The sequence below is a fragment of the Poecilia latipinna genome, unplaced genomic scaffold, assembly GCF_001443285.1.
Source record: "Poecilia latipinna isolate Pla-1442-1.1 unplaced genomic scaffold, P_latipinna-1.0 Scaffold1124, whole genome shotgun sequence".
Classification (NCBI taxonomy): Eukaryota; Metazoa; Chordata; class Actinopteri; order Cyprinodontiformes; family Poeciliidae; genus Poecilia; species Poecilia latipinna.
The window spans coordinates 15,864-29,867 of NW_015113740.1; the positions used below are offsets into that span (position 1 = coordinate 15,864).

Genomic DNA, 14,004 nt, shown 5'->3' on the forward strand with positions numbered 1-14,004 from the left:
TGACTGGACCACTTTATAACTTGAACAAGTTTTGACCCAAACACTCCAACAGAGTTCTAGCTTTAGGGTTGCTGTGCTACTTAGAGGTAAATCCCCACCCTTCCTGCTCTGCATTTAGCTCTATCCAGTGTCTGTATCATTGCTGGAAAAAAACAAACAACAACAACAACAAATAAAAACATTTTAGTAATAATCAAACTTACACAGAACAATTGTGGAGTCCTCTGATGAAGCACCTCTCCACGTTATGCTGTACAAGAGCTGATGATCTGCTGCAGTGATAACCAATCTAACAATGCTTTTTTTTGTAGAGAATTCAAATCTCTTATAAAAGATAATAATTAACATATTGGACACTTTAATAAGATGCATGAAATTTAGTTTTAGTTTTTTGATGTGCATTGTAGCTTACAAAAAAAAAAAAGCATTTTACTGTCATTACTTCTTAAATTTAGCGTGAAAGATTTTCTTTATGCCATCTGGGGCACTGTGGGTCTTTTCTATCCACTGTTCAAAACTGGTCATGTAATTTTACTTGCTGGTATTACAGTTTAAACAATACAGGTTTTCAAAATCAAAATTGTAAACGTAAAAAAAAAAAAAAAAAGGTTTAGGATCACAGGGAGTGTTTTCTACAAGACTACAGGAGGATATGAAAGTTTGACAAGCAAACCTTTGAATGATGTACTTTTAGTCTCTGGTGTGGGATATAGAGAGTAAACTGCCTATGCATGCACATCCCCCGAAATATTTTAAGATTTCGAATATTACTCTGTCATCTTAAATTCTGCCTTTGTAATTATCAAATTTATTATGAAATCTTAAGCTTCCTTCAGCTTTATTATCTCAAATCGTTTCTCAACAAGCAGTCAAATCAGTAAAGCTTTAAATGGTCACACAAACTTTACCTTTTTTCTTGCTTTTTGTGGTTGTAAAAAGTCTGTAAGGACACTGGAGGTGAGATTTGCAGCCTTTATGGACTATTAACTGATTTCCAGTCTAACAAACCATCCATCCGTTTTCTTTACACCCTTGTCCCTCAGTGGGGTCAGGAGGGTTGTCGGTGCCCATCTCCAGCTAACGTTCGGGGCGAGAGGCGGGGTTCACCCTGGACAGGTCGCCAGTCTGTCGCAGGGCAACACAGAGACAGACAGGACACACAACCATGCATACACACACTCACACCTAGGGACAATTTAGAGATACCAATTAACCTGACAGTCATGTTTTTGGACTGTGGGAGGAAACCGGAGTACCCAGAGAAAACCCACGCATGCACAGGGAGAACGTGCAAACTCCATGCAGCTTCTTGCTGCAAGGCAACAGCTCTACCAACTGTGCCAATGTGCAGCCCTACTCTAACAAACCAAATACTAGAACCAACAAATATCAGCTGCAGTGCACTTTGTAATTCAAAAAACCAAAACAATTTGTTTCGAAGGGATGAGTTGAAAAGTTATCGAAAAAGTACCGATGTTCCATGAAAGGAAGCTAATCGAGAATTAGTCATTTAGAAATGTTGACTATTTGCAAGTTTTGTTTTCAAATGAACAAACCTGACAAAACTTTGTCATGTTTTGTTGCTGTGAGCTCTGCAAAGGTTTTGCTCCCTCCTGTTTATGTAGTTTATTAATACACTGTGAATATTGTCTAACTAAATCAAAGTAAAGATATGAGATCAATGACAAAAATTACAGAAAGTCCTCAGATTCGGAATTGATGTTTTACTATAAAAGGAAACAAAACATGTAGAAAAACATTGAGAAACAAAAGAAAATGTTAAAGCCAGAATATTGACAGCGCAGCTTATTGCCGTCTACTTGCCACCCCCACAACAATGTCATAAAATAATAACTGCTTTGCCTGGTGACAATTTTGCATAAGTTGAAACCATGGAAACGGATAGATTTTCCAGTTTTCATGCAAAGTTTGCTCATCCTGTGGTTGAACTCAGGAATAATTTTAATAATTTTATTTAGCACTTTGAAGCTTCAGATTTGTTTGTCTTACTGAGAAAGGTCGCAGGAATAATGTCTTAACACCGTCAGGTAAAGCAAATACCAGTTTGATTTGTTTGAAATGTGTGATTGCAATTCCTCCCACCTTAACATTCTCAAAAAAAAAAGTCACATTCTCCTGGCAACTTCCAGCCCCCCTAATGGACAACGTGTGCACTGTACATCATGGTTGGTCAAAAATAAAATAAAAATATCAGATGGTTAATTTCAGAGCTGACTGATGCGTGTGAAGGTTAGAGATGATTTGCATGTCGCCATCCACCAACACTGGTATCCTGGTAAAGATATGCACTGAAGGTTTGAAACTAAGTTGCTGATATGAAGACTTTGCAACCTCAAGATGTCACCCTTTGCTGCAAATTCTCCTATATATATAGATATATATATATCTTTACCATTCTTCATGCTGTGTTTGATGCTACAACATACAGAATGTAGGTCTTTGTCCAGCTTTGTTTTGAAGTTATTTTCTCGTTGGCATTTCTTATTTTTTATTTTTTTTTAATGGTCTTTTGTCTTTCCCATTTTATATTGTATTTATAACTAACCTATGGAAATATTCTATTTGTGACTCATGGAAAAGAAAAAAAAAGTCATAGATTAGTAATTAAAGTTAGTAGATCAACTTAAAAAGGTCAATTATAAACTTTTTTAGCAGTACAACTTTATTTTCTAGAAAGTGTTAGGCTTGTCATTAATTATGGTAACTCCAACTTAATGCATTTCTAAATCGATCAATTTAAAGATTGGATTTTTACTCATTTTTATTTGTGTGAAAACTGGACCAAACAGCTTCACAAACCTCATATCAGTTGGTTTATCAGTTAACTTTGTCTCATTATTAGGCAGTGAATTTATTACTCATAATAAACCACTTTTCATTTGCAAAAGGGAATACAAAAGGTTTTTTTTTGTAGAATGAGTATAAAAATTAGAGGAGGGGAAAGATAGAAAAATGCTCAAAGGGGAAGCGCAGTATATAAAAAAAATCTCCCAATTACACCATCAGACTGTAAAATGAACACAATCTCCGTAATACAATCTCCGCCGTGCTGTATTACAGCGGCAATGCAAATCCATTCCTAGGACACATTGTTTGTTTGCCAAAAGCTCATTAGATATCACTGTAATATGTAATTTGTTTTGTCTCCAGGGCCAGGAGTTAAAGTACGAAAGCCAAAACAAAGTCCCATACATTATGCAGCAGTAAAAACGAAAAAAAAAAAAAAAAAAAGAGAAAAAACTGGACTGGTTGATGTAAAAAACCCTGTTTAATTTGAAATAACATTGGATTTCGATCTGCAGCGGGACTCACACCTGGTGAGAAGAGACAACAAAATGGACCAAAGTTGATTTGAAATGCCCCGAAAATATTACACTCTTAAAACGTCACACTGCGTCGTCCTCCTAACAGTCCAAACCCGTGGTCTCTGGAAACCCACTTCTTACACTCTCCTAAAAAATCATAATGACTCAAATCATTTCTGCTCACGAACAGAAAGACTTTAAATGAGAGGTTTTAAAAGCGTTTTTTTTTTCATATAGAAAAAAAAGATTATAATGACATTTCTTTTCGACCGATCGCTTTAAGCTGACCCTGTGAATGCGATAATGTAAATGTGCACATTGTGTGTGTGTGTGTGTGTGTGTGCGTGTGTGTGTGCGTGTCCATGTGAGTGCCAAATGGACATTCAGCGTGGATCAGGACACACGATGACTATAGCGTCATGATGTTCTCAAGCTATCAAAAGAAACAGCCATGTAACAGAACGTGTGTCATGGCCTCTGACAATCAGTGATCAATGTTTACTATAGCTCTCTATTGTCATATAGATATATTTATATGCATCATATATATATTTATATATAAGTAAGTAGATTTATTAAAAAAAAGATTTTTTTACTTAATTACAAGTTGTGGCATTTTTCTTTTTTATGTTCATTATTGCACTGATTTGTTATCTAAGATGCTTTAAAAAAAAAAAAAGACAGGTGAGCTCTGATTTGCTACGCAGTTATTTACAACTGTTTTTTTTTTTTTTAAAAGCAAGCTTTCTGGTACCTCTGCCGCAGCCGCTGAAAAATCAGAGGGCGTAGAACGACAACTGAAGTGCCCAGCAGAGCTTCAGCTCAATTGTGAAATGTACCTGCAAGCCTTTAAATTCAATCAGGTGCACTCAGTCGGCGCAGACCGGTGGTTTTCAACTCGATTGTGGCCAGCAGAAACAATTGGTGGTGACTGCGTTGTGGGCAGATTTAAGAAGAAATATTTCAATTTGCCTAAAGCAGTGCCTTGAAAATGAATCATACTCCTTGAAATTTTTCACCTTGTGGCACTTTTTAGCCCCCCCCCCACCCCTAAAAAAAAATTGTTAACACATTTTATTTGGGCTTTTACGCAACAGACCAACACAAAGTGACACATAATCATGAAGCTAAAGTTAAAAGATAGATTTTCCACAAATAAAACACTGAAAAGTATAAGGTACATTTGTAAGGTAAGGTAGGGTGATTTTCTTTATATAGCACATTTCCATTTCACTCTGCTACCCCTAATTACAATCCAATGGTAGAAATTACCTTTAAAAGGGAAGTAGCCCAAAAAAAAAAAAGCCTTGTTAACTCTGGAGGAGCTGTAGAGTTTCATAGCTCAGGTGAGAGACACTCCACAATTCTGACCTTTGTAGAAGAGGGGCAAGAAAACATATATTTTTGAAAGGACGTAAGATCAGAAGACAAAAGTAGTCCTGTTTAAAGTTTGCCAAAAGCCAAATAGGGAGCAGAGAAAATGTGAAAGAAAGTGATTTAAAAACTAGACTTTTTATCCTAAATACGGAACACCGTGTACTAAATGCTGCACACTACCCTGAAAACGCCGCATGTGAAACAAGATGGAGGCTGCATTATAATGTCGGGACGCTTTTCCAGTAGGAGGTGACAGCTGGTCAAAGTCGATGGGAAGACAAATGAAGGTAAATGCAGAACAATTCAGAAAGAAAGACTTGAGATCGGTTTGGGAGTGCCGCACTTTTCCCATTTATATTTGACCAAAAGAAGACATAAGATGAAGTTGCATTTTCCTCTCGCCTCATAATTTTGCTTTACCGTGTGTTAGTCCATTAACCGTAAAGCTCTTACAAAGTACACTGAACTTTTGAGATTGCACTCTAATAAAATATGGAAAAGTTCAAAGAGAATGAATATTTTTGAAAGGCACTGTAGCTCACCTCTTTAGTAGCATCTGAGTTCTACGTTGCACTTCTTTTTAAACCAACGCTCCACGCGGCCTTCATCGATTTCGCTTTGCAAACTTCTCTGACTTCCCAGTGCTTAAGGTTGAGAAGCATTTTGAGCCATTAAAGATCTGCCCATGTGTTTATTTTCATCTCTTGAGCTCAGACTTTACCATTGCTGCTTAACAAAAATTTATATTCATCCGTCTGCTTAGTGGTTTTATTAATATAATGTTACTGCTGATGAAAAAAAAAAAACATTACTAATTAATATATTTTTCCTTTTACAAAGTTCTGTGTATTCCTTAGCAAAGAGTAGCCACACGTTTTGAGGTTATTTCAGTACTGCAATGGTTGATCACCCAGCTGACTTAGAGCAAAAAGATTATTCTGTATGTACGTTAAAAAAGGCTTTTTTTTGTTGTTTTTCATTTAGTATGAAGAGTCTGTGGCAAAGGAGCAGGTTTGCACAGTCTGACCGTTCAAGCTTACAGTTTTCTGGTCTCCTAATAGTTATAATATCTGGCACGCAGTCTTTGCAGGCAAGTAAAGATGATGACCATGATGATGATCATGAAGATACTGTTTGCTTGGAATAACTAAGGCCTTTTTTTCCAGAGGGCGTGGCTTAAGAGCCATTAATATCCAAAGAGAGCAGGAACGGGCGTGTTTTAGGTGTCTTCGAAAGATTCAATCATCTTTATTGCCACCATCATCATGGTCTGATTGGATTTGTGTTCTTTTTTTTCTCCCCAGATCATTTTATGTATTTATTTTTTTCAATAATGAAAATCTGTGCTGGATTTCACATTGGCTTGAAATGATCACAATATCGTCCTTTCCAAAAACTGAAAACAAAAACAACAACAAGAAAAAAAAAATTCTTAATGCTGTAGGTAACTGTGAAGTCTCTGTTGTTCATCTTTCTTTTTCTGGACCTCTCACTTCACAGTTTTAGTTCATTTGTCTTTTGTAAATTGAGCCAGTGGCAGCAGGAAGGTGAGATGATTTCGCAGAGTCCGTTCTTGTGTATTCAAGTGTTTAAAAATGCCTCTGTTTCTGAGTATTTTTGTTCAGTTTTCTGTCGCTATAATGAGTGTGTGTGTAGGTGGGTGTGCGTGTGTGTGTGTGTGTGTGTGTGTGTGAATATAATATGCTGCAAGCATCTGTGTGCATGTGTGTGTGTGTGTGTGTGTTTTGATTTCAAAGTCTACATGTTTGTGTATGGTTAAGGCACGGCAGGTGTTTTTGGTTTTCAGGGCAGTCCGGAGGAGACCACTGCAAGGCCGGGGTGTCGGAGGGAGGCGTGACCAGCATGCACGGCTTTGGGGCAGTCTGGAGTCAGGACGCGGCCATTCTCCCCCACGCTTCCCGTGATGGACAGTCGGGCCTTATTCCGCATGGCTTCAGAGAAAGAGAGCTGCGTGAGAAAAGACAGAGAAGGACAGAGGAAGGAGGTGGAGACAGCAGAGATGATTTGTTTTTTTGTTTTTTTTAAAAACTCATCACAGAAACATGGGAATCATCTGATAAATGCAACCCATTCACTGAACACATGGATATTTCGGCTGACCAACATGCCCAGACCAATTACACATGCATGTGCCTGTGCACCCAACATATAACTGTACACTCACTTTACCACCATCACACAAATAGAGCAACATATACAGCGTCCTCCACATTTACTGGCACATCTGGAAAAAAATCTGTTAGAAGTCTTTATGTAATATTTATAATATATATATATATATATATATATATATATATATATATATATATATATATATATATATATATATATATATATAAATATAAATTGCACATACATGTTTTGACCTCCACCTATGCGGAGTTAAGATAAACATAAATCGTTTTTCAGTCACATTTTAAACTTTGTCACAAGCATTTCCTGATGATATCTGCCATAGCTGACCACCACATCATTCTTTCTTTCCAATTTTTAACAATGACAAAATTATTTTACTTAAAACTAATCATTTTTCTTGTTTCTTTTTCTTATTTTCTTTTGTATTTTTTTTTTTCCAGCCGCTTTGGTAAATATCTCGAATCATCCTCTGCAAAACAGTAAGTGCACTTCTCAAAAGAATTTGTAACAAAAAGCAAAACTACCGTGGATTATCAGCAAAAGCCAGTCTACTTCTCAAAATCCTTAGCTTACCTCTCAAAAATAAATATCTGTGTCAATGTGAACAGACAAGACAGTCAAATTGGTTAGTCATATTGTCGACTCAGGATTCACCTGGGAGCAATTTATCAATTCAGGACAGATTTGGGAAAAGAAAAGGTAATGTATAGAAATGTGAAAGGCATATATGCCGAACTTGTGCTTAGATGTTGTGGAGGCTGAGACAGTTCAACAGAGATTCATTTTAACCAATTGAAAATGTAGGAAAAAGTGAAGAAGCATATGCAATCACTTGAATAGATATACCAAACTTGTTCAAAGAAATGAGAAGCAGCTTTTTTCGATGTGAACAGGATGATTTGAAGAATTTCACTTCCGTTCTGAGAAATGTACCAAAGCAACTGAGAAAAAAAAAATAAATAAATAAATAAATATATATATATATATATATATATATATATATATATAACGTGCATAAAAAGAATAATGCATTTTTGGGCTTTTACACATCTTTTTCTGGAGTGCCAGTAAATCTGGAGAATAATGTACTGCAATAGATAAAAAAACAAAACAAACAAACTAAAAAAAAAACAACATGATTACTATTATGTTTCTACATCAGTTTTTAAGCAAATTGATATGTAAAAATAACTGTTCATTTTTTTTATGTTATTATTGAGTGATATTGCCTGAATTTGATTTAGTTTTTTAAATTAATTTATTGTTTTCATCAACTTTTAAAATTGGCATCAGAACAATGCAACTATGAGCTTTGGGAAACAATTTTGAATAGTTTTTTTTTTATTATTACTAAAGCAGATCATTATTTGTTCTCAGTGATTTGTTCTTGATTTGGTAAAAACATATTCTGAGAGCAAACGTTCCGAGTAAAAGTTTACTGGCTCAAACTCCGTACTTCCAGCGGTAGGAGAGGACACCTATTCAAGTATGCATCAAAGGAAATGCACACTTGGCTGTTCAGCTAGATTTTTTTTTATTAAAATTGCAAAATTGCAGTATGGAGATGCTTGTAGAGACTCTATTCATACTGCTCAAAAGCTCCACCAGTAAATTTTGTTAAGCTATTAAAAAAATTATTTTGCTACTCCAAAGGGAACAAAATGCATTTGCATGCAAAACAATTCAACTTTGCTCTATGGTTGAATGTCGCACATGGCCTATGTGTAATTTTAAAAACCTAACCTCAAAATGGGGTAAATGCAATCTGAACAACACATTCACGTCTCCATCTCCATATGCCTTGTAATCATAATGTACAGTTTTCTTTTACAAATGCCAAAGCAGGCAACAATCAACAAACAATAGGTAGACAAGATTCGGGAAGTAGACATCTGCATTTGGGGGTGACATGCATTTCTGGGTTGAGGCTCCTGTAGTCTGTGAGGTTCAGGTTTGGATTTTAAAGGATAGAATTGGGAAGGTGAGGACCTTGGAAAGACAAAAGGAAAATGTGAAGGAGTGTTTTTTCTTTTCTTCCTTTAAGATTTATAGAAAGGGAGTGACTGACTATACTGGTCAGATGTGGTTAACGCTTCACGCAAACAGCCAACCAAGTGATGCAACAGCTGCTGCCTGAAAATAAAACCTCATGTTTCTGAGAGCTATGAGTCTTTGTTCACAGATCTACCCTCTTACTGGATGATTTATTTGCACTTATAGAAAACAAAATGTTATGTGTGTCTTAGCGTTTTTAAAAAAAAAACAAAAAACATTTCAATAACAGCTTTTGATTATTGTCTCCTAGTTTATTTTTAGCAGATAAAATGCCAATCTCACAATTACCATACCTCATGTCCTTTGTTTAACCAACAATACTTCATTTTGGGCACAGACTGAGCCAGCTTAGTTGGAGGTGAAATACACCTTGTTTTACGTCTGAATGGTTTGTTATGCAGGCCAATAAAGCTGGGCTCAGCATATTCTTTCTCCTACCCCCACAGTAATTGCTCGGTGCCATCAGTAAACATGAGTCATGGTTTTGCAACATCACTGAGTGGCTGTTCTATATGAAGTGTTTGCTCATCAATTATCCCTCTCTATTGATGCAAAGCAAGTAGGTGGGCTGTTTTAAAGTTGCCAGGACTGGAATAAGTCAAGCATGGCAGTTTGGATCATTGGCAGCAGGGCTGCACAACTCCAGTTTGCGGATGAGACGGTGAATACGCAATGCATGAGCGAAAACGCTGTTAGGCGATAGCAATCAGAGTTCTCTCAGAACTTACGATGCACTCATTTATCTTTGGTTTATTGAGTTTAAAGTGTAATATACTTCTAGCTCTGCCTTTCGCATCCTGAAGGAACATTTGTTTGGAAAATGTATGATCATAACACCCGATTCAATCATACATGCCACTATTTTGATCGGATTGATGAATGAGAACAAAGTGAAAATAGCAATGTGCTGCAAATAAATTACCAAATATGTAGGTTGTCAAATAATAGCAAGCAAAGATGAATTAAAAGCAAACAGTCTTACAGTCCTATTTCATTTTTACCTACAAGACTTCATATAGAATAATTTAGAGCCATAAAACCAGTAACTATTAAAAACACAAATAATAATATAGATTATAATCGGCCATGTTATCGCTTTTCAAAGAAATTCAGGTATTTTAAAAGCACTTTTATGACAACTAAGATGTATCTTATGCATCTATTCCTTTCTTCCTTGTATAGGTGACAATGTCTGATCCAGATCAGACTATTGTTGTACGTAGGATATTAACTATTTCCCTGATTAACGATTTGTGTACATAAACATCTGGTTTCAACTATGACTATTTTAGATCTGAACATAGTTGAAAAGTTGCTAAAATTAGATTATATACCCTTTAGGAGCTTCTGCTTGACATGACATACTAGAAAGAAAACAGATTAAATGAGCTGTTTCACTAGAATCCGGTGCTGCAAAGGGATTCCTCAAGCCTTGTCCTAAATGAACTGTTTTTTTGTTTTGTGTTTTTCTTTCCTCCACAGCAATGCCAAAAATGATGACTTGAAGGTCATGTTGTTTTCCTTTTTATAAAGTCCAGTACCCGCAGAGGTTTAAATATCTTCAGAAAAGGTTCCTCCATTAGATGCGAGTCACATTGTCAGGTCATCTAAACATGGTCTATTCAGAAACAAATTCATGATAATTGCTGTCCACATAGCAGCTAATTAATTTGTAGCCAGAAGCAGTCACAAATTTTAATGAGGAGAACCTTGGTAACAAGGTTATGCTCCCAGGTTGGTAAGATATGAAAATAAACTCTAACATTGTGACCGTTCAACAACGAGAAAATAATAATTTCAATTGTCAATAGATAATTACTACCAATATTTCCAGATTTATTGTTGCTAGAATGGTAAATATAAACTTTAATGTTTAATTTGGAAACCGTCTTTGCTGTCTTGTCCTGTACTGATGTAATATCGTTTCTGTTTTGCACAAGAGATCATACATCTAACTTATGATAAGTAACGAGTTATATTTTTTAAAGAAAATACATGGATGAATTAAAAAATGAATTGTTTAATCAAGCAGGTAATCTATGTCACTGGAGTTGTGCATCCCTGATTCATCCAATTATCATTATAAATTTACTAAAATAACAATGCAGGTGCCTAGTCTGTTTATTAGCCAAGAGCTTCACCATCACTGTCATTCTCATCATCATCACCATCATCATCACCATCATCCTCATCATCTGCAGCCAAAGACAATGGAGCCAAGTTTTGGTGACACAAATCTAACTTCAATCACAAAAGAAGCACAAACCATATTTAAAGCCAAAATAAATAAATAATCCAAGAAAAATGTTGGGCTAGTAAAGTAAAAAGAAAAAAAAAAGAAAAGAACAAAAAAACAAAAAACAAAAGTAAAACAGCCAAAACACAAAAATGGTACATTGGTTCCACAATGCTTGACCACATCCTCATCACATCAAGAACGTGGCGCGACAGCCTCCACAAAAACAAACGCTACAGCACTACCACCATGATCAACACCACCATAACCCCACCTATGTATGGGAGCCTCTAAATCCTACCCCTATATCTTGACCCCCTCGGAGCCGTACACGTTGTACCCCTCCCTATAAGTGGCTAGATTCTGGGTGCTGGGGGAGGGGCTGGGGCAGTGGGGGGGGCTAAGGTCCACCTTCATGCGCTTGGCTTCGGCCCGTGACTTGTAGCAGAACTCGACCAGGGCCACCAGCATGGCCAGACCCAGGCCGCCCACGAGGATATAGAAGACTCCAGCCACGTTGGACAGGCTTAGAGCCTGAGACGACTTGTCCTGCAGGACGGAAGAGCGAGGGAAGGACGGAGGAGTCAGGGTGATTGTAAAAAAAAAAAGATGTGGATGAGTAGAGCAGAAATTAGTGAAAAAAGACAGAAGGTTGAATGGATGAAGAATGGCAAGACAAGTTGAAGAAGAGGGCGCATGAGGAGGAAGAGTGAGCAAAGTGATCAGAGTAGGAGGAGGTGAAACCAGGGGAGAAACAGAGAGAACAAGGAAGAGTGAGTTAGAGAAAAGAAGATAAGACAAAATAACAAATATTCTGTTGATCTAAGCTTTTCTATGCTACTGACAAAAACATTACAGTAATAGGACTAATCACAATATTACATCAGACTAGCTACAAGTTTCACTACTGCCACCACAAACACTACGAAACACATTTAAAAACACATTTATGACATAAGTACAGCTACAAACGGATTTCAAAATTCATGAGAATAAAATTAAGAACCTCCTTTTCATGTCAATAAAAGACAGTAACCTACACAAGATTTTAGAAACCTACAAAGGTTTTCAGATTGTATAAGTTTTTTTAGTACTACGAAAAAAGAAAGTGAAAATAATTTTAATGAGTGGAGATGTAACTATGTCTATGTAAAAATATAAGGTGAAAGTGTGTTAGGTTTTGTTTGATTTAAAGCATGCTTTTCATGGACTTAAAAGAGGATATTCTTTAAAGCTGCAGTATGTGACGTTTCTAAAATATATATTTTTTTTTACAGATTTGTTAGGATTATCTTTATGTCATCAATGGTAACAGATTTAATAAATATGAAAAAAAAATTGCAGTTTTAAATGTGTTAGGGATAACTCATTTTACATAAGGCTATTCATTCAGTTAGAATTGAGATGTTTATCATTTTACTCCTTATATTTGTTGGCTTTTCTGACCATATATGGAAAAAAATTTCAGATTCCTGTGCATACAATTCAATTGCTCCTTCTGGCTACATTTGTAACTATTTCAAAGTGAATTTACCTGCATTACGAAGGAGTTCACATAATTTGAATTTCTATATTCGTCATGTTACAAATGCAAACTTCGGTGTATTTTATTAGGAGTTATCTAACAAATTGACAAAATGTAGTAGGTCAGTGGAAGGAAGATTGTACAGTTTTCAAATTTGTTTTAGAAAAAAACAACACGAAATAGTGTGGTGTGCATATGCACTCAGCCCTGATCAGTCAATACTTTGACTTTTGCTACAATCACAGATTCATAATATCAGACTCATGAAGGCTAAGTACAAATACACATCACATTTTTATTACAAGTTATGATGAAAACCATTTGTCAGTTTCCTTCAACTTCACAGGTGTATGCTACTTTTTTTTTCTATTGCAAAACATCCCACGAAATTAATTGGAGTTGGTGTTCAAATCATGACAAGATATTAAGGGGTTTACTGCATTTAGGAACTTAATGTGAGTAATATTTTCTAGTAGCACCTAGGCCTGTCACAATAAGCAATAAATCAATCGCATAATAAATTAAAACAAACTCCATAATTTCCATTTGCATGATTTATCATTTTTCTCTTTATTCTCTCTTTCTATAAAAATCTGGATGTCAAAAGTCTCCGGTTTGGTGCTTTGGTTTTAAATAGCCACTTTTGAAGGACAGTTTTGTTTCCAGAGACTTCATAATTTATTTCATTTGTTGCTTCTGTTGTTTTCTTTACTTATTTTTGGATATTTAAAATGTCTTAATGGTGATTTCTTCTGTGTATTCTAAAATACATTAAAATGTAAGAATACATTACATTTGTAATCCATTGCAAATGTAATGTAATAGATTTAATGAAAATGCTCAAGTAAAGAAAACACCATTATCGTTTATCGCAATAACTTCTGAGACCATTTATCGTCCAGCAAAATGTGTTATTGTGACAGGCCTAGTAGCACCTACTTAAATGGTTCAGTATTTTATTTTCGCAAAGAGTGAAAGAAAACTTTGAAAGTGTATTTTAAGCCCTTACAATAAAGAATAGAAGTAATGTAAAGTTATCCTATTCTGATAAAATATAAAGAACAAAAGCAAGGGACAATAACTATAATACACCAGCACTACTCCCAAGAGTAGATTTGTTTCAAGACATCAAATCTACAGTAACAAATGGGAATAAACAAAAATTATGAATGGTGGGAATTTCTGATACCACTGGAACTGTAATGAAGATGGGGTTGCCGCAGATTGCTACAGAAACTGGAAGAGTATTTGCTATTACTCTGGTCTGGGATTAACCAGAACCTTCATTCAGTCTAATAAAAAATAGCCCATTTTAAGAAATCACCATT

The 14,004-nt window shown here is 35.7% G+C and overlaps 1 protein-coding gene across 6 annotated transcripts in view; it reads right to left on the reverse strand.

The window, feature by feature from the left end:
• Positions 1-6,446: 6,446 nt before the first annotated feature.
• The window catches only part of LOC106959835 (glutamate receptor 4), a 134,884-nt gene continuing 127,326 nt past the window's right edge, over positions 6,447-14,004 (reverse strand). For 2 of the 6 annotated variants that reach the window (XM_015052645.1, XM_015052644.1), the window contains exons 17-18: positions 11,563-11,700; positions 6,447-6,671 (exon numbers count right to left, since the gene is read on the reverse strand). In XM_015052645.1, coding sequence (XP_014908131.1) covers positions 6,507-6,671; positions 11,563-11,700 — 303 coding nt within the window. In that variant the 3' untranslated portion in view covers positions 6,447-6,506. Of the gene's footprint in view, positions 6,672-11,425; positions 11,701-14,004 lie in introns of those variants that run through there. The other 4 variants (XM_015052647.1, XM_015052646.1, XM_015052648.1 and 1 more) reach the window with 3 other exon arrangements.